This window comes from Raphanus sativus, chromosome 2 (genome assembly GCF_000801105.2).
Source record: "Raphanus sativus cultivar WK10039 chromosome 2, ASM80110v3, whole genome shotgun sequence".
Classification (NCBI taxonomy): Eukaryota; Viridiplantae; Streptophyta; class Magnoliopsida; order Brassicales; family Brassicaceae; genus Raphanus; species Raphanus sativus.
In genome coordinates this window covers 33,701,872-33,721,204 of record NC_079512.1, presented here as the reverse complement: position 1 = coordinate 33,721,204, position 19,333 = coordinate 33,701,872, and the positions used below count along the sequence as shown (strand labels likewise).

Below are 19,333 nucleotides of genomic sequence, written 5' to 3'. Positions count from 1 at the left end.
ATGGGGGATTGGATTTTACCCAAATAGTGAAGAATTTAGAGAATTGGCAACCACTAGGCTATGGTTATGATTGGGACTAGACTTTTGAAGCTTCAAAGGGAATTAAAGTTTTAAGAGTTTATCAATCAGACTTTTAATTTCCTAATTTCCCTTTCAAAGTTTCTAAGTCTGATTATTGTTTTGTCCATATTTCCTTATTTGTTTTAAGAGTTAGAAAAATTTAGAAATTTATATTTTAAAGTCATAGCGACAAAAGTGACAGGCAAATATTTCTTTATTTTATTTAGTCAAAGATTTCATGATTTTATTTCTTTGTTTGCTAATCCACCGTGTGATAGGATGTAATATCACATATTCTAATATTTTTGGTTGAGGGAGAAACTATTTTGCGCTAAAACTAACAACTAAGGTCGATTTCAGTTCTGAAAGTTTAGTTGGTGACTTAGTTCAGCCTTCTTAATCTAGAGGACAAGTCAAACCATATCAGAGTAAGCAGATATACACCAAACGTTCAGAAAAAGAAACATGAAAACTTGGTAAAGTAAAACAGATTCAATTTGAAAGTCAAGAGTGGAGAAGACCGTTTGAAACGCAAAGATTGAGGAAACATGCGCAGAAGAATGTGGGAACAAATCACCACCTTTTCCGCTATTTTACTATTATTATGGCACCAATTTGCTCCCCCTTGTTGGTCGGGACGATTAAACTTAAACATAATAAATAAACACTTGACTGTTAATTTCTTCAAATTGTCGATAAAATTAGTGATGATTCTCATTGAGTCGTTATGATACGTTGAGCTGATCCATAAGCCATAATGTCTCTCTCTCTTTTTTTATTAGTGGGAAATTCAATGAACGTATATTTCGAGCTAACTAGAGTCGTATTAAAATAGAAACAACTGTTTTATCTTTTGCCAAAGTGCAGTTTACGCTCTGCATGGACAAGAAGAAAGTTGCTTCTTTTAAAAGAAACAAATCCGTTCACAATCTTTTTAGTTTGGCTTTACCTACATGCTACTTCTTTATTTGATCATATGTAATCGAAATTGTAAATGTCTAGTAGTTATAACTTACAGGTATTTATTTAATTAGGATTTTCAAAACTCTTTCTTCACGGCAACAATTAAGTGATTACTTTATCAGATGTTTCTTATCAAATGGAGTCACAAACCTATACTATGCATTTGTATAAACACAAAAAAGGCTGTATGTTAAACATTCATATAATATCATATATATACAAAGAGCTTTTATTTAGATTTTGAAAATAAAGCTAATTATGTATCATCAGTATTCGGACCGCTTTTTAGATAACTAGTAACTACTCTATTTTTTAGTCTACTTTAATTTATGTTGATTACGTGATGTTGGTAAAGAAAATCATAATTCCTCCAACCAAGGCTCTGCATATATTATAAATTTATTACATTTGTCGAGACTCCTTTCCCTGAAAGCATTCAGGTATAGTTTATTGATTTAATTTGTTTAAAATCAGATTTGGACTAATCCTTAAAGTAACCAGAGTTCACAGAACAACTCATGTTCCATTTCATGCTAGCGACAAGATCCAATATGCAAATGAAATGGAAGAACGTGAGGGCATTAACAAGTAATACGAGACATAAATTAAAGTAGACTAAAAAATAGTAATAGGCTGAGCTCATGGGTCACAAGCCCTGGCCTTTGAGATCAAGATTTTCAAACAACATGGATGTTGTTTTCTTCTTTACTGGCTTTTAGAGAACCCATCTTTGAGCTTAGAACGAGGCACAAGCCCCATACATCTGATCTTTACTGGCTTTCTAAACAGGCAAACTAAAGGAACTAGAAACCAAGAAACCTCAAAGCATGCCCGTATAACTTAATACTTATCAAAGCTAGTCTATTGAGGAATGATGGCATTTTTACATTCGTAGACAAAAAAGGAAAATCTGATTCTTTCAGGAAGTTTAAACTATGTTTGGGCCAAGTATATCCATCAGGCCCATTAGTTGATCTTACAGTCGGTTCTTCGACTTTCCAGAATTGTCAAAATCTCTTCTTCTTTTTTAATCAAATCTCTCGCCAATTCAATTCAATTCAATCTTTTACCCCGATTTAGCTTCACGCCGGAGAGACGGAGAAACCGTTTCACTCTCGCCTAGTTATCTGGAGAAGAAGAAGGATGGGGATAGTAAGGAGCAGCTTCTCATTCCTCACGGGAACAGTGTGTGGGATCTACATCGCTCAGAACTACAACGTTCCTAACATCAACACCCTTGCCCACTACGCCCTCTCTAAGGCTAAGGAACTTGAAAAGAAATATCGCAAACCCAAAAGCACAGACGACGACCACCTTTGACACACCTCCTCCACTTGCATGCTTCCTCCCTCCAGCCACATCATTCCTTAAAGTTTTTCTTTTTTCTTTTTTTTTTTTTTTCTCTTTTTTTTTAAGGATAGTATATCCATTGTTGGTTAGAGAGCGAAGTTAACTTTATTCTCATTCAAAAGGTTCAAACTTTAGACACTGACAAACGAAAAAACAGCAAAAAGTCTCTCACTTGTTGTAATGAAAATTTTCAAAGAAACAGACAACAAAAAGTCTCTCACTTGTAATGAAAGAAACAGAGCAAAATCAAGAGAGAGAAAAAGAAACTTAGAGGAGGACATCAATGGGAGCTCTAGTTGCTGGCGACGATGATGTAGCCGCTTCACCTTCCTCCTCAGATGATCCATACACCATAGCTTTCACTTCGGTTACAATAAGCTTAGTGAGCAGCAAACCAGACACAAAAGCTGCAGTCATCAGCATGTAAAAGACGGCGTCCCAGCTAATCGCGGAGATGTAACCGGTCAAAACCGGTCCGATCGCTGCCCCCACGGATCCCGTACCGTCTATGATAGCTGTGACCGTAGCCAAGGCCCTTGCATTGCCTTTGAGAGACTTGTGTGTCCCGAGATCAGCTGAGACAGCTGTCGTGATGAGAGCAAATGGCCCGTTCACAAAGACTCCTGAGGTGAACATGAGGATGATATTGATCGTCAACGAAATGTGTCCGTAGATTCTGTATAGGAAGAGAGCTGGTATCGCTAGGTAGATGAATCCTGCTGCTGTGATGGCTCTGCCGTCCAGCTGGTCAGAGATGTATCCTGCTAACACTCCTCCCACCACGCCTCCTACGTCGAAGAGTGTCGACAAGTTTCCTGATGTCTCCTCCGACAAGTACTCTCCTCCAATCACTGCATCAACACAGTCACATATATATATATATTTTTTTTTTGAATTATACAGAGGTATTCTGGCCCCACTGGTCCAGAATAGTCATGTGTTGCCACATTTCACATATTATTATAAGGCATGAACAAAAAAATGTGTTCATGCAATAAAAATACTAGTTGTTGAGAGATGATGAGAAAGAAACATTACTGTTGTGGCTAACATAGAAAGGAAGCCAGTAGAGGAAAGTGTAAGAGACCAACTTGGTGAAGAAGAGGCAGAAGGCGAAAGGAGCAACACCAGGGATCTTCCAAGCAGCCATGAACCCTATTGCTTTTCTATCGAAGCCAGTGCTCATTCTAGACCCCAAGAAGCTCTCTGTAATGGTATCCCCAAGCCTCATTGTGGAGTCAACTTCAGTGCCATCTCTCTCAGCACCAACGGTTGGAGGGTTCACCGGCAAGAAGAAGTATACAACGAGACCGAGGAACGTTATGAGCAGAGCTGGTCCGAGAAACGACCAGCCCCACCCAAACCTAAGCAGCCCTGATGCGAGCAGAGAGCCTGTGATGTTACCTAGCGAAGTGTGGGCACTCCAGACACCCATGATCATCCCTCTTCTCTTCTTGTCAAACCAGTTCCCGAGCACGGCCACGACACAAGGCCAACCTATGGACTGAAACCACCCTGCCAAAACCTGAACCGCCAAGAAATAGTAGAAGCTGTGGAAGTTGGCCCAGAAGGCGACTCCAAAGAGAGCTGTGAAGAGGCCGGTGCCTATCATACCGATAGTCAGGAACGTCCTGAGATCCAGACGGTCTCCCAAGTGACCGGCTACGAACATCCCAACTGCGTAGACAGAGAGGAAGGCCAAGTCGATTTGTCCGAGCAAGGCTGTTCCATCTGGTCCATCAAAGGGAGACCAACCGCCTCTGACTGTTGACGCGGAGAGGGTGCCTTTGACGATGCTGTTAGGCTTTCTAGCAGCGTGGAAGGCGATGTAAGCGACGAAGGTCAGGGTGAAGACTAGGGCTTGGTATTGCTTGAAGGAGAGTCTTCCTGAACGCTTGAAACGTTCCAGGAACTGGATGCCGCATGGTTTGGTTTCTTCATACAGGAATTGGGATGATGTCCATGACGCCATCTCTTTAGTAACTCCTCCTCGCAGCGTCCAAACCTGAAAAGCAGAACAAGATAGCAGTTTAACGTCTCTTCATAATATTTTTATTACTTGTAGATCAAGAAACCTCAATATATATAAAATCAAGCAGAGTAACATACAGAAAACTATTAGAGAACGTAGAAAGGATCTCTCTCACTCTCTCCGTTCTCTGCCACTTCAATGGATGGAGAAGCTGTGAGGAGGAAAAGCACTACTTAAAGAAGGTGAAACCAGCTCATTTTCAATACCTCGTTTTGCCCCTTTGCTGTGTATTTTCTTCTTTTTTTTTTCATTTTTTGACTAAGCCTTTTGCTTCACTGGCCTCTAATTTTCTAGATTAAATTTCACCAAATGTACGCAAAGTAAACCATAGTACATAGAGAAGACGATATCATACACTGATATCACACACAAATGTGGAATTATCTAACAATAGTTTATGTGAATTAGTAAGCGGCATTCCGAGCTGTCGTTTGTGCCCGCACGTAAGAACATCAAATTCAACTCACTAATTATTTAATATATCTACATAAACTATTAAGTAATGGTAGTAACATTCTTTGGAATAGTGCTTCATTTCAGTGTCCAAATTCAATTTTTCTCTAGCTCGTATAGGAAGATGACAGAGGTTGCCTGTCTACAAATTAAGCATATTATAATGCTTGTTTTTTTTTCTTAATTAATAAATAATTTGATTATACTAAATGACTATTTGCAAGAATGAACTTATAACAACGATATTCATCTTGGAGATTATTCTGAGAGAAACTCTGATCTAAGGTAGAAGAAGGCTATGGACTTTCTTAGTTTCTCTGGTAACATCATTGCATATCTGATTGTTTGAATTTCTATTACATGTATATTGTTTCAGGCATTACTTATTTCCCTACACCGGTTGCATTGCAATATTTCCACTACAATTGGCATGATTTCAATTGGTGATTTCAATTGTTAGGACTAGGAGTTCGATTAATTGTGTAAAGCAGAATTTAAATTGACAATGTTTACGCTAGAGAATGGCTGACTGTTTAACATGAGTTTTACGTTTACACATTGAATCTAAATATGTTTCTTGTAAATTTGTAATATTCGGCAATAGGCAGTTGGGCGTCTGAATGTTCCCTGTCAAAGCTGAATAAGAGTTGAGGGAGTGTGAACGTTTCCACCAAAGCTTAAGGCATCAGAGACTTCTTCAGCCCCCTTGTGGGTTGTGAGGGATAAGGTGCAAATATATGTTATTTCGTTGCAGGTATCGTTGTACATACTGCAAAATCATATGTGATAATAATGAGTTTTGCCTCTGAGAGAAGGCAGCATAGTAAGTCTATATAAATGGATAGAAAGTCTAAAAGGATTTGTGCCCATTTTTGCAAAGGGTGCTAAACATGTTAACTTACACAAAAGTTTATGAAAATGGATAGAAAGTCTCAAGTTTTTCCCCAAAAGGAAACGGAATTGAAATTCGAAGATGAGTTTCTGGCATAGTATCGATCAAAATAGTTGGTTTCCAAAACAAGCAAAGAAAAGACTTTCTATCCATTTTACGAAACTACCAGAAAAGAAGTGGCACGGCATCCTAATAACCCAATGTGTCAAAATGTTAAAAACTAGAGGTAAGAATCTGACACTGCATTGCTTAGAAAAAGAAACTATTAGCACAAAAGCATAAAACAAAGGGAATAAATATTCATTCCACATAAGGGAAATTATACCCAAACCAAGCATCCAACAACATAAAGGGCTTTAAAATAAAAATATCGACTAAGACTTAACGATAGCATTAGTTCCACAAGCTATGCATACTAAAAAAAAAAGAGTAAGAAAAAAAAAGAACAAACCATCAATATGAGGACGACGCATTGTCTTTGAATATCATATTTGCAGTAGTGTCCAACAATGCAGTTCTCTGCAAACACAGCTCCACCTGCATAGCCTTAAGCTTCTTCAGCTTCTCCTCCATCTCCCTCTTCTTCGGCCCATCCTCAACCATACCCCAAACCGCACTCACCGTCGACTCGTCCAAACCAAAAACACTCACATTCTCCGCCTTGAAGAACAACGCCACCTCTCTACTCTCCGAGAGCTGAGCATCATCCACAACAACAATCCCCTTCTGCTTCTCCATTTTCTTAGGCGTGTGCGAAGGCGAAGGAGGAGACTTCACATCCTCTTTCGAAGACATCTTCCTCGGTTTGGCAGGAAGAACACCGCTAGCTCCCCAAATCTTCCTCGACAAGTCGAAAGCTTTCTGGTCAAGATCCTTGGAACACGTGACCTTATCCTCAGTCTTTCCTTTCTTAAGCGCGTTCTTGACTATATTGACGAACTTCTTCTTACACCTCTGTAGCTTGGTGACAATCTGAGCTTTTGAAGCGTTGAAATCGATCAAGTTCTTGACGTAATCGCAGAAGGCGTCCATGTTCTCGTAAGGGTCGCCTCTGGTGGATGTGAAGTCGAGAAAGCCTCGAAGCATCGCGATTTCGTCTGTCTCGCTGAACAGTCTCTGGAACATCTTCTTCGCGTCTTCTCCGGAGATCTTCTTAACCTCTTCATCCTTCTTCTTCTTCACATTCTCTGTTGTTGTCTTCGCCTTCTTCTTAGGCTCTTCTTCGTCTGCTTGCTTTAGGGAGCGTTTGGCTGTAGTAGAGCTCTTGGGGAGAGACGCGGAAGCAGATCCGGATGTCTCTGGCTTTGGTCTGGAGGCGACGGTGTTGAGAGGCTTGGTTTTGGTGGGAGGTTCGGAATCGGAATCGGATTCGGATTCGTCTTCTTCGGAGTCGGATTCGGGAGTCTTCTTTGTAGCAGGAGGAGGAGGTTTCTGAGTGAGCTTGGACTGGACGTCGCCAGCTTCGTCGTCGGAAGATCCGGATTCTTCTTCTTCTCCGGATGAGCCGGACTCTTCTTCTTCTTCTTCTTCGCTGGAAGAGGCAGCCGGAGGAGGGTTCTCGATCTTGTCCGACTGCTTCGGTGCCATGACAAAAGATCTGAGTTTCTCTCTTCTCCTCCTGTCGCCGTCGTCCACTAGGTTTTGCTTTTAGGTTTTTGTGAGTTTAGGTTTCTTTGCTTCGATGTAAGGGGAGCTATTCCTTCTAGATTGAAAAATAATACTTCCGTTTTACGCATAGCCTACGAAACAAACAGTGAAAGTACAAATGCTATGTTTGTTGGATCTTGTGGGCTTCACCAAGGCCCATATTACCATGGACTAACAAACGGGTCCGAGAGCATTTCATTTTCATCTTCTTATTCATTACAAAAATAGATTTAGCCTGATATTCTCTCTTTTTCTTTTCTTTTGTTATGGTAATATTTTCGACAGCAGTAAAACTACATAAACCGGATTACAGCTAATTATGCATGTGATTACACTTTGGATTCTTTTACGGAGAACAGAAATTATGGATTCCTTTAACTTCTGAACATGTGATGTTTTAGATGTTATTCATTTGAGTGGATATGTGTCACGAGTCTTGCAATATTCGGACGATGTGAATAAAATTCTGTAACCATAAGTTTCTTGAATTTGCCCTCGAGTTCTATGAGTTCTACATAGTATTGAACTTGTAACACTTTTCATATTCTCTAACGCCAAATATCACTAAAAGAGTACTAGTTAACTTAAATTAAAATCCCCAATGTATTAAGATGATAATTTTAATTTGAATATGATCCAATGTAAAACAGCTTTTTGTTTGAATTTAATTGAACATTCTTTCAAAAAAAAAATTTGAATATGACTAAATGTACAAATAATGATAAATTTTATAAAAGAGAAAATGTTCTGATAAGTAGGATTTTTCAACCCAAAACTTTAAGGCAATAGGTGAATTGACTCATGTATATTATATAGTATTTAAATAACTTTGTTATAAGCAATGTAGGACTTTAACACACTAATATCACCTCTTAATGTTCAGGTATGATTATCTGATGCGTGGAATTTCTGTGGTACTACATCTACGGGATGCTCCCACGATCGAAATACGCTCTAATACCATGATGTTGCCAAGAAGATCATTATCTTTGTCAAACTTAACTATGTCACGTAGTATAACATCATCTGTGGCATTTTTTAGTTTTTGTCAAACTTAACTATGTCACGTAGTATAACATCATCTGCGGCATTTTTTAGTTCTGCTTTAGTTGCAACATACATGCGCAGGTCCACACATTTGATCGTTGCTGAAATTTTTGAAAGCATCTCAAGGTTGATGTGTTCAGTCGTTCTTGCAAAAATGGCTTTGATGTGGACCGGTCCCATGTAATTATGTTCTCGGAAACCCTGCACGATACGGTTATACAACAGCGCCGGCTCAAGATCGGAAGAGATGTCACAATTTTCCAAATCTAACCAAACACATTTTCCAAATCTAACCAAACACGGTTTGGATGAGGGTTATTTGAACACTTTGCTTCGCTGACTACTCCATTCATCAAGAAACATTCCTGCGCACAATTCGTTTTTGTGCAGATTCACAGCTTTAAGGCAATAAGTGAATTAGCCCATGTATATTATATAGTATTTAATAAGTATGTTATAAACGTTGTGAGACTTTAACACACTTTAACATGTTTTAATTTGTGTTGCACAAATTTGATGAAAATCTAAAACAACTTCGTTGGGAAAATATGTAGCTAAATTTTTTCTATTGATCACCATTCCAGCAACTGCGTATTTGACTCAAGATATAAACGCACACAGCTTCAATAAACACAAGAGCTTCCCTTAGCTTTAGAGTACATGACTCGCATCGACAAGTACAACAAACTTCTTATTCAAGACATAACCGAAACAGCAACATAACGAAAAGTGACGACGTCTCATTTGACCTCGATCTGGCGAACATCGTTTCTCTCCTCTTCTTTCATCTTCGGAACCACAACTCTCAAAACACCGTTCTTCATCTCCGCCTTAATCTCATCGGTCTTGTATACCTTCTCCGGCAACCCAATCCGACTTGTGAACCTCCTACTATTACCAGTCTCTCCACCTTCCTCGCCACCATCCTCCACATCTTTCCCTTCTCCTCTTATAACCAGAGTGTCGTTCTCCAAAGCCAGCTTTACATCCTCTCTGCTCAGCCCAGGCATGTCGATCCTCAGGTAGAGAGCATCGTCTTTCTCTTTGATGTCCCAACCACGCCGAGTTCCAGATGCTCCCATGCCACGGCTGGCTGATAACAGAGGATTCTCCATGAACTGATCCATAAGGTTCAGCACCTGGCTAATACTCCTCGTCGGCGAAAAAGGGTCGAACACGTCTACAAGAAAAAATCAAGAAAACCATGTCAACGACACCGATCAGAGACAGATCTTGAGGAAGAGTGAGATAGTTCAAAAATGACGTATTGGAGTTACCTGTGAAGAAATCATCACCACGGCGAGAAACAGAGCGATCAGAGCGTCGGTGTACATCAACACCGCGTTCATTTTCGCCTCCGTCGTAGCTCCTGACCGCGTTAGTGTTTAGGAGGCGAGAGGCAGCTTGTGGACGAAGAAAGCTGCGGGAAGCAGGAGCCACGGTGGAAGCGAGAAGTCTCCTGAGAGCGAGGGATGACGCCATGTGTACTGGAAACAGTAAAGTTTGTCTTAGGAACTTTAGCTGAGAGTGTAGTTATTATGATATTATCTGAGTTAGTAGTGTGCAGCGAAAATGGAGACAGGTGGCCTCATATATAAGAGGAAAGCGGTGAAACTGGATATGTTGGGGTGCGAGGATGTTCTAGAGACTTGAGGACGGAACATGTTTCGGGATAGTTCTAGAGCTGCGTGACTCCCGAGTTTAGATCAACATGTACGTACTAACATGTCCATTAACGGCCCATCGTATTTGGCCCGAGTTTATTATATTTATAGATTTAACCGGTCAACATAAGATAAAGATTACCTCGAGGCAATGACCAAAGAAAACACTTTATTTAAGAGAGAAAAAAAACCAGAGCTGAGAAACCCTAACGCCGCCGTAAAGAGAGAAAAAAGCGATTTCTGATTTCACCTTCTCCAGTGTCCGGCGAGCCTCGTCGGTGCTGTGAGAAGGTCTTTAGTCTATTTCTCTGTTCTGTTTAGGCTGAGATGAGGCTTTCTAGTGTCAGAGAAGTCTTGGATTGGGAATTGATTTCGATTTCATCCTATGTTTTGCCTGGGTTTTTTCTCTAGATCCGTAGCTTTTTCTGGTGCGCGGTGCAGGTTATGCCGGCTCTGATGTGGGTGGGTACTTCTTCCATCGGATCAGGTGAGGGAGAGCTCAGGTTCTTCGGGTGGTCGTTCGTTCTTCCTCTGTTCCTTGTCTTCGTTTTGCTGCTCTGAAGGTTCTCAGTCTCTCTTAGTTGTTAGCTGTTGTTGTCTTAATCAAGCTCTATGTCCTTTGCCTCTCGATATAAGTTCGGTTCTGCGTTTAGGTCGTCATTTAAAGGCTCTCTTGTGGGCTTCAGAATGAGGTTTCTTCGTGGAGGCAACTTGAGAGAGTGTTGCGGTGTTAGAGTGAGAGGTTCTTTTCGTTTTTCTGGGAAGGAGGTTCAGTTGTTATCGGAGTTGTGGAGTTTGTTTGGTCTAATGGTTCTGTTGGGAGATATCATTCTCTATATTCCAGGTAGAGTTTCTCTGCTTTGGAATTTGGTTGTGCTATGTCTTCGACGAGGCGTTTGTTTCTTAATTGTTTTGATCCTGGTAAGGCCTCGCTGTTAGTCCTCGGGTCGTTATTTTGCTCTCTTCAAATGGTGAAGTTCCGGGGCGGGGAAGTTGTGCTGTTCCTTGGTTTGTAACCAACGGGGTTATCCGGATTATTTGGTAAGGAGCTGTGGAGCTTTAGCTCAATTGCGTGCAGTCTTTGAGTAGTTAATTGCCAACCGTCGTCTTCTTTGGCTGTTCGGGTTGAAGATCGTATCTCCTGTGGCTTCTTGTGTTGAAGCAGTGTTGTGTTTGGTTCTTGAACATGTTTCACCAGTGGAACTGTTCTAGGAGGTCTTCTTCGAACTCAAATAATTAGTCTTGCATCGCTTTCTCACTCACCTCTGCTTCCGGCTCCGTTCAGCTTTTGCATTCTTGAAGTGCTTCGTTTAGCTCCCTATACTCTCATTTAACTGTCTTCTTCCTTTTGTCTAGTTTATGTCTCAGTTTCTGTATCAATCCTTGTATCCGGATGGTGTATTTCACCTTGCCGGCTTATGACTCCAGATAGGTTACAGACCTTTGCTGGCTTTGTGTACTACTCTGTTTGTTTCAAGTTAATATTAATCTTCTAGATGACAAAAAAAAAAAAAAAGAGAGAAAAACAATGGTACTTTTTTCTCCAACGTTGATTTTATTTTATCCAATTGTTACGTTTTTTGTAGCATGTTTTTTTCCTCCAACATTGATTTTATTTTATCGAATTGTTACGTTTTTTTGTAGCATGTTTTTTTTATCCGTTAAATTCTAATTTATTAAATAAATTATGTATATAAAACTATTCATGTTTTCAAATGTTGTAGAAAACTTGATGTTTTCTTATTATATTTTTCTATGTGACTGTCCACATTGAGGCGTTTTAAATGGGATATTTGTATTTTGATTTATTCAACCACCATGGCACTTAATCAAAATACAATAATCGAGTTTATCCGAAAAATACAATAATCAAGATTCCCAACCTCTTTTTTTACAAAAAAAAAATATTTTCAACCTCACTCTGTGTTATTTGACTGCAAAACAAATAGAGCTACAAAGATAATCAGAAGACGTGTCTTTTTTTGTAACTTAAAGGGTTAAACCCGGATCATTATGACACAAGTCTAATCCCCGAATGGAGATACAGTCCACGGATAGACCATCTTCTGGGCATTCAAATGAGTCGAAAGCAATAACTCATATCCGTGTGGCCGGCGGGATTTGAACACGGGTATGCTGACCTGACCTTGGTATGCTTCATTGCTTTGACATTTTAGCATATTATATAATATAGTTTCTTTGTATACACTCAGTCAAATATTAAATTGTATAGATAGGCTTACATGCAGAAGTGTTCATACCTGCCTCTACGTGCTGTCGACTCCTACAAACCTCCAAGCGTTATTAAACATGTTTGATTTGTATAAACCCTAACAATACATTATAATAAATCATAAGCTTATACAGTCCGATGTACATTATCCGGCTTTAATATAAATCTTAACATGATCAATCAACTTTAAGATATCAAAGAACTTTATCAAAAATAATAACAAAGAGAATGGTAACGACCATCACCACCACCACTAGTCGCAGAGTTCGGCCTCCGTCACCGGATATTGACCGAAGCCGGAGTATAACCTCCTACTTGTCTTCTTGTTCATCCTCTTCTTCCTCTTCTCCTTCCAATTTAAGCAAACACGTGATGATAAGCAGATCACAATCCACAACAAGATCTTCCAGACCCACCAACCCGAAATCCAGCGACATGATCCCAGCTAGAAACAGCGCGTCAAGATCTCACGAGGTGAATAACGGTAGAACCAGCAGAGAGGCGTTTGCTCGGTACTTGGAGCAACGTGAGCGTGGCAGTCCTCGTAGTAACACTTCATCTAAAGATACAAAACCGGGAGCTAGCTCACGTCCATCAGCGTGGGCATTGTCCCCGGGGAGAGTTTCTTCATCAAGCTCAGCTCAGGCGGCTTCAACGTGTCACACGCCGCCTGAGTCACCGGTAAGCAAGGCCAAGATGAGAAGCGGTGGCGGTGGAGCCGTGGCAGGAGTTTTGAAGTACTTTAAGTCACAGAAGAAAGTATCTCGGGTACAAGAGGAAGAGTATCACCGGTTTAGGATGTTACACAACAGATTAATTCAACTAAGGTTTATTAACGCAAGAACAGAAGCCACTATGGCTAACCTTAAGGTTAACGTTGAGGTACAAAACTTGTTACTTTCATTTGTGCAAAAGCGTATTAAAATGTTTACATCGAATATATATCAATATATCTGTGTGATTTATTTCAGGACCAATTGTTTTGGGTTTGGCTTAGGATATACAAAACGAGGAAGTACGTAGTGGAAAATTTAATCGAAGTTCAAAAGCTACGTCAAGAAATTAAACTACTTCAAGTTCTGAGCCTCCAACTGCCTTTACTCAATGAGTGGACAAAACTGGATGCGAAAAACTGTGAAGCGTTGAGCAAGCTAACTCGAAAACTGCACGCTTTGTCTGTTCGTTTACCCCTCCAACATGGTGCAACGGTAAGGCAATTTTGTTTACTTTGATTACGGTTTGTGAAGAGAAGGAAAATAATAGTGTGGAAGGTACAGGTAGATGTGGTATCCATACATGAAGAAATGGTCAGAGCTATAGAAGTCATGGATGAGATCGAAGACATTTTCATCAAGTTTCTCCCACGAGTAATTCCACTTTGTTTATTAAGATGTATTTTTATAGCTTTTTTTCATTCATATGAAGAATGTATTAATTTAAGAATGTTTGTGTGATTAAATATCAGCAGGTTGAAATAATCCTTTACGAGATGACAGAATTGCTGAGCATGTTCAAACAAGAATTGTTATATTTTGAAGAGTTGGAGAAGAGCCTTTTCCTTGGTCCTGTATTTGCGGTAAATCCTTCCAAAGTGCTTTGATTGCTTTATATTTTTTCAGTTAGAACTTTAAAGATCAGCTAAAGTGGTGAACTTTCGTTTTCAACAGGCGAAGGAGAGTAGCTTAAAGGTTCATTTAATCCAGAAGACTGACGAACAGAGAGAACATTTGAAACATTGCTGATAGCGTTTTTCTGCTAACTCAAAAGTTGGGATGTGTAACTAAAAGTTAATTACATTATAGAAAACGAAAGTTCTTTTGGGAAACGCAGGGCGTCAGCGGTAACCATACGAAACGAAAGTGGTGAACTTTAAACATTGCTGATAACGTTTTCCTTGTTCTTTTAGGAAACGCAGCGCGTCAGCGGTAACCATACGAAAATATAAAAGAATTAAAGTAACAGGTCAGCAGTGAATTAAAACAGAGAGTCGAAAGATAACAATAAGGAGACGCAAGCAACAAATCAGTTGATGCAAGCGGACGTATGGAGACGCTGCTTTTTACGGCGTCGAAAGAAACACGGAAAAGATGAACTGCGACAGTCGCCGGCGGGAAGTCTTTAACGACGCAGCACTTACATTTCTCTTTTTTGTTTGTTAAATTTTTGACGTTAGCCGCTGCGTCAGCGTTCATCAAAAGAACAAGGCTTAACTGTGTCATTCTCTGAGGTTAAACTATCTAATCCCAAGCTAAAACAAGTGTACGTAAAGAGTGAGTAATAAACTCCTATAACAATATACGAAATTTATAGTTCAAGCGATGATTAATCAATGATCGGCATCCATCATAAATTCATATAGTATCTCAAAACAAAGAGGCTAAACTGTAAGGTGGAATGAGACAACAGACAATGTTAAAGGAAAGAGGCAAGAAAGTAAAAGCTGTTCCATAAATGTAGCAATGCAAAATGCCATATTTTGTCTCTTCACATCTATTATCATTTTCTAACTAATCAACTTAACCCCAATTGCTTTGGTTTAAGACATAAATCTAGTAGTTGGTTCGAATAACACTGTTATTATCTTGGTTCACCCAATTAATTAAATATAATTAAAGATCAGAAACTAACCCAAGGAAAAAAGAACAGGAACATATACTTTATATACCTAACACTAATCAACATCAGTAAAAGCGCTACTAGGTCACTTGGAAATTCCTTATTTCAGATTTTCCGAGGTCCCGAGTTCGAACATCCTTAAAACCAAATCCCTAATTTTTTTTCTCCCGTTTCCGTTTCCCTCGCCGGCGACAGCCATGGATTCAGGCTCTCAGGTTCCCGTTAAGTCCAAGGTAAACACTGATTCCCATCTCCTCATTCAATTCTGTAATTTTCAGCTCAAATCTCACCGAAAACTCACTCCGCCGCGAAATTGAGTTCTCACTGAAATTGTCTCTCCCTCTTCTCCTTCTCGTCAGAGGAGGTTTCAACCCAGAGCTCCCACGCCTTCTCCCCGACCGATCCCTCCAATATCCAAAACGTAATTTTCCTCAAGATCCTTGCTTATTTTTTACACACACATGAATTATTACATGCTTTAAAAAAATTGTATATGTTTTTTGTCTGAACACAAACACAGTGAAGCTGATGCGGCTGAGGAAGAGAATAAAAAAGCAGCACGACAGATCGCTAAACGTATCGGCGTATGTCTTCTCAACCTTTGCTGCTTTCCTATTTTTATTAACAAGATTTTTTTTTTTTTTTTTTTGATCAAATTAACAAGATTTAAATTAACAGTTAAATCTAACCGTACTAGTTTCCTTAATTTTAAAATAGTTTACATCTTACACCTTTTAGATTATTTATGTTCGCATAATACCAAAACGGTGTGTTTTCTTCCTATTTTTATCAACGATATGCAGCAAATGATACAAGTAAGATGATAAATAAATCTATCAAATATGAGTAGTTAAAAAAAACAAATATCAAATATGCACCAAATGGTTTAAGGATGGCTCTTAGAGCTTTCTATCATGAAATGAGTTGGTCCATGACGGCGTAACATGTGTTGATTATACTTGATTGTACCCTTTAGCCGCTTAGATGTTATCATCCATCTTCTCTTGTTGTTGTTGTTGCAGATTGGCCGGAGGAGACCTAAAACCGAAACAAAAGGTGATTAATAACCACCGTCTCTATGTTTTTTTTTTGCAATTCTTCATTGATGTATAATGTGAAGTTCTGTAAATGGGTTATCTGAAAATCATGAGTGAAGAAGGTTCTGGTATGTATTGTAGCAACGATGGTTCTTGAAATGTTTTTTTTTTTTGAAATCGTGCAGCATCTCCGGTTGAAGTTGCATTCCAACCAAACTTCTCGTCACATGCAATAAAGTCGTATGGGGTTCCTAAAGAAGATGATAAACACGACTCTGATGTGAAACCCTCTTCTTCTTCTGCTACTCTTCCCTCTGCTGCTATTGTTCCTGTTATTTCTAGTGATACTGCCCTGAAAGATGTAGAAGAGGTTCATAATCGTGTTACGAGAATTGAGCAGGACTACTTTGAACCTTGGGTAACTAGAGACACTCAAGATTTAAAAAAAAAATCTTGATTTTCCCTCTCCAGTTTCTCTCTCTCTTGTGTTAGTTTATGTGACATAAGGTTGGTTCTCATTTTCATGTTCCAGGATATAAACTCCTACTATCCTACTGTTCTTCCTTTGAGAAAGCCCAACTCTGGTGATCCAGGTATGCTCTGATGTGAATCTCAAAGTTCAGCTTTGTGAATGTGCTTGATTTCTGCTTTTGATCACCTCTTTGTTGTGTTGTTAGAACTTCTTGACCAGGAGGAATTTGGGAACGTGGCTAAACACCTTCATTATGATGAGAACAACATCAACTCAGCAGAAGAACTCGGTCTGACAATGGTAATGAGCTTGTAAACATGTTGGTAATTGACATAGATGTGAACTCTTCACTGATTGTATCTTCTGAGCTGCCTGCAGGGACAACACTGCAAAAAACAGATGCTTCTCTTTAAGATTCCTGACTGTCTCCCTGTAACGAAGCAACCGACTGGAGCAATCGCCAAGAGATCATTATCTGAGAGAAGCAGCCCTTTTGAAGGTTTACCGGAGGGGTTCATGGGCAAAATGCTAGTTTACAAGAGCGGTACTGTCAAGTTGAAGCTTGGAGATGTCCTCTATGATGTAAGTTATTCTGTTAAATCCAACTCTGCTTTGTAGCTCTTCATCATCTCTCTAAACTCTTTAGTCCTAAACACAAATGCAGGTGTCGCCAGGTCCAAATACAATATTTCATAATGATGTGGCGGCTATCGACAGCAAAGAGAGGAACTGCTGTCGCATTGGTTCTTCAGCGAAGTTTGCGACTGTTACTCCAGATGTTGAGTCTCTTCTGAACTCTGAACCAGACATGCAGAAACACAAGTGAAGGTTGTTCTACTCGCAGTGGGTCTTGTTCATAAAATATTGTGAAGAGCGTAGTAAGTAGTATTGTCCACTTAGATTATTTTAACTAGAGACCTGTCATGATCGTAGAAACTCTTCTTTTATGTCTTCTTGTGTTGTAAAAGATCCAATGGTATTGGGGAGTAAAAGCAAACTCTTAGCAATTTGAAACGTTCAGACTTGTTTGTGATAGTAAACGCAACTGAGTGAATCGTCTACTCTACAGTGTCAACAATTGAGTGCCAAAACCAGAGTACAAATGACTTGGTTTAGACAAGCTGTGTCCAAGAGACAGAATACAAAATGCATTGACAAAATTTGAAACGATCAAGACTTGTTGCATGCTCAGGACGTCATAACAACCACAATGGAGATCAAGACATAAGACTTCAGAACTTTATCGTGTTTTTCATAGTTCGGTGCACCAGTAAAAGCTACATTATTTAAGACCGACTTGGTCGATAAAGCTTGACTAATGCCATTCTTGTACTACTCAATCTCTCTCTCTCACCACCGCATTGATATTACCATGCTCCGTACAAAATGTTAAAAGCCATTCATGTGCCCTTTGTGATGGCATAACGAATTAACCAGCCAGGATTTATGTTCTTTCCAACAAATTACAAGAATCAAGAGTTACTGAATGTCTCGTTAAACAAGAAAGCATGTTTTGAAATTCATAAGAAACAACGACAATTATAAATAGGCCTGGGCACGGATCGGATATTCGGGTTTTTGAAGGTATTTGTGATTTGCTTCGAATGTTACGGATATCTGATTTTTCGATTTGCTTTGCTTCGGAAAAATACGGATATTCGGAAAAACGGATATCCGGAAAATAAATAGATATTTGCGGATATTCGCGGATACTTACGGATCTCTCATTTGTTTTGATTAATACAAATAATCTTAAAAATTTGATACAAATTTGTTTTGTAAAATATATTTTTTGCATGATATAAAAGATAAAAATTAAAAAAAGCAATGAATCTTCATATTTTGTAAATTTTTAAACTTAGTTAAAATTATAATAACACAAAACTTAAAAAAAAATTATAATTATCGTAAATATTTTCTCTTCCTTTTATGTAATACTTTTATATAAGTAATAATATGAATAGAATCTATCAAATAATATATTAGAATAATAATTATATAATTTTATACATTTAAAACTTTAAATATAATCAAAATATACATGTATTTATATATTGACGGATCGGATCGGATATTCGCTTCCCAAAATTTTAATATTTGTGATTTGCTTCGATTTTGACGGATATTGAATTTTAGTATTTGCTTTGCTTCGAAAGCTTACGGATATTCGGAATTTTCGAATCGAATAGCAACGGATAACGAATCGAATCAAATTTAACGGATAAAATGCCCAGCCCTAATTATAAAGTTGAACTAGCAACGTCAAATTGTCTAAAATGTATTCTTAATTCTCACATGCAATACAGCTTGATTTACCTAAATTGGCAGTAATCGTTTTTATTTTATTTTTTTAATTTGGTGTGTGTGGCAGATTGTTTTAAATATAAGAAAAAGTTTGTAAGGTGAAAGGTACTAGAAGCCACGGGCATGAGCAGTCAATATGTGACAAAATTGAATGATTTCCCGCTCCAACTACCCATTTTGTGGGCCGCTCCAAGTTTTCAAATTCGATATTTTTTCAAAAAAATCTCCCGAGTGGATAATACAACCAAACTATCTACTTATGATGATGATGAAAAATTAACAAACCCGCAACCATATTATATATCATCTTTTTGGGGTTGAAGCTGTTAAAATTATTTTGAATGGTCCATACAAAACTGAAGACTGACTGAAACGTCTTAACTGGTTTGGAAAATTCAAAAGTGGCGAACGACTCTCGTGGGACGTATAGTCTTCTCTCTTCATTCTCTGTCACATTCCCCACTACGTTTCTTCCTTCCTTCTTTTTTTTTTTTTTCAAACATGTTAACAATATAAACAGTTGCTTCGCAAAACAAAAACAAAATAACATAAAAGGGACTATA

At 38.8% G+C, this 19,333-nt stretch overlaps 6 protein-coding genes across 6 annotated transcripts; 3 read left to right on the top strand and 3 right to left on the bottom strand.

The window, feature by feature from the left end:
- Positions 1-2,064: 2,064 nt before the first annotated feature.
- On the top strand, positions 2,065-2,635 carry LOC108840987 (uncharacterized). The gene has a single exon (XM_018613780.2). It carries the CDS (start codon positions 2,167-2,169, stop codon positions 2,341-2,343), a length of 177 nt encoding a protein of 58 aa, XP_018469282.2. The 5' UTR covers positions 2,065-2,166; the 3' UTR covers positions 2,344-2,635.
- LOC108840893 (putative glycerol-3-phosphate transporter 2) lies at positions 2,610-4,373 on the bottom strand. Its single transcript, XM_018613700.2, has 2 exons — positions 3,412-4,373; positions 2,610-3,224 (listed from the first exon to the last, which is right to left on the bottom strand). The coding sequence occupies exons 1-2, from the start codon at positions 4,343-4,345 to the stop codon at positions 2,641-2,643; spliced, it is 1,518 nt and encodes a 505-aa protein (XP_018469202.2). The 5' UTR covers positions 4,346-4,373; the 3' UTR covers positions 2,610-2,640.
- A 963-nt stretch (positions 4,374-5,336) lies between these two features.
- On the bottom strand, positions 5,337-7,471 carry LOC108843259 (GLABROUS1 enhancer-binding protein-like). The gene is made up of 2 exons (XM_018616408.2): positions 6,202-7,471; positions 5,337-5,627 (listed from the first exon to the last, which is right to left on the bottom strand). The coding sequence occupies exon 1, from the start codon at positions 7,335-7,337 to the stop codon at positions 6,204-6,206; it is 1,134 nt and encodes a 377-aa protein (XP_018471910.2). The 5' UTR covers positions 7,338-7,471; the 3' UTR covers positions 5,337-5,627; positions 6,202-6,203.
- Positions 7,472-9,066: 1,595 nt separating this feature from the next.
- Positions 9,067-10,055, bottom strand: LOC108839712 (23.6 kDa heat shock protein, mitochondrial). Its single transcript, XM_018612489.2, has 2 exons — positions 9,722-10,055; positions 9,067-9,624 (listed from the first exon to the last, which is right to left on the bottom strand). The coding sequence occupies exons 1-2, from the start codon at positions 9,924-9,926 to the stop codon at positions 9,185-9,187; spliced, it is 645 nt and encodes a 214-aa protein (XP_018467991.1). The 5' UTR covers positions 9,927-10,055; the 3' UTR covers positions 9,067-9,184.
- A 200-nt stretch (positions 10,056-10,255) lies between these two features.
- On the top strand, positions 10,256-14,083 carry LOC108839491 (QWRF motif-containing protein 7). The gene is made up of 5 exons (XM_018612245.2): positions 10,256-13,223; positions 13,313-13,549; positions 13,619-13,708; positions 13,810-13,917; positions 14,009-14,083. Exons 1-5 carry the CDS (start codon positions 12,570-12,572, stop codon positions 14,081-14,083), a joined length of 1,164 nt encoding a protein of 387 aa, XP_018467747.1. The 5' UTR covers positions 10,256-12,569.
- A 948-nt stretch (positions 14,084-15,031) lies between these two features.
- LOC108829174 (uncharacterized) lies at positions 15,032-17,486 on the top strand. Its single transcript, XM_018602846.2, has 9 exons — positions 15,032-15,190; positions 15,317-15,378; positions 15,478-15,541; positions 15,980-16,013; positions 16,180-16,412; positions 16,527-16,587; positions 16,672-16,766; positions 16,845-17,048; positions 17,131-17,486. Exons 1-9 carry the CDS (start codon positions 15,155-15,157, stop codon positions 17,290-17,292), a joined length of 951 nt encoding a protein of 316 aa, XP_018458348.1. The 5' UTR covers positions 15,032-15,154; the 3' UTR covers positions 17,293-17,486.
- The last annotated feature ends 1,847 nt before the right edge of the window (positions 17,487-19,333 follow it).

Coding starts and splice junctions, on each gene's coding strand:
- LOC108839491 (XM_018612245.2), top strand. CDS start 12,570: ATGGTAACGACCATCACCACCACCACTAGTCGCAGAGTTCGGCCTCCG. Junction 13,550..13,618: donor CCCTCCAACATGGTGCAACG/GTAAGGCAATTT, acceptor TGGAAGGTACAG/GTAGATGTGGTATCCATACA. Junction 13,918..14,008: donor TCCTTGGTCCTGTATTTGCG/GTAAATCCTTCC, acceptor CGTTTTCAACAG/GCGAAGGAGAGTAGCTTAAA.
- LOC108839712 (XM_018612489.2), bottom strand. CDS start 9,926: ATGGCGTCATCCCTCGCTCTCAGGAGACTTCTCGCTTCCACCGTGGCT. Junction 9,625..9,721: donor TGGTGATGATTTCTTCACAG/GTAACTCCAATA, acceptor TTTTTCTTGTAG/ACGTGTTCGACCCTTTTTCG.
- LOC108840987 (XM_018613780.2), top strand. CDS start 2,167: ATGGGGATAGTAAGGAGCAGCTTCTCATTCCTCACGGGAACAGTGTGT.
- LOC108843259 (XM_018616408.2), bottom strand. CDS start 7,337: ATGGCACCGAAGCAGTCGGACAAGATCGAGAACCCTCCTCCGGCTGCC.
- LOC108829174 (XM_018602846.2), top strand. CDS start 15,155: ATGGATTCAGGCTCTCAGGTTCCCGTTAAGTCCAAG. Junction 15,191..15,316: donor AGGTTCCCGTTAAGTCCAAG/GTAAACACTGAT, acceptor CCTTCTCGTCAG/AGGAGGTTTCAACCCAGAGC. Junction 17,049..17,130: donor TTGGAGATGTCCTCTATGAT/GTAAGTTATTCT, acceptor ACACAAATGCAG/GTGTCGCCAGGTCCAAATAC.
- LOC108840893 (XM_018613700.2), bottom strand. CDS start 4,345: ATGGCGTCATGGACATCATCCCAATTCCTGTATGAAGAAACCAAACCA. Junction 3,225..3,411: donor TTTCTATGTTAGCCACAACA/GTAATGTTTCTT, acceptor GTGTTGATGCAG/TGATTGGAGGAGAGTACTTG.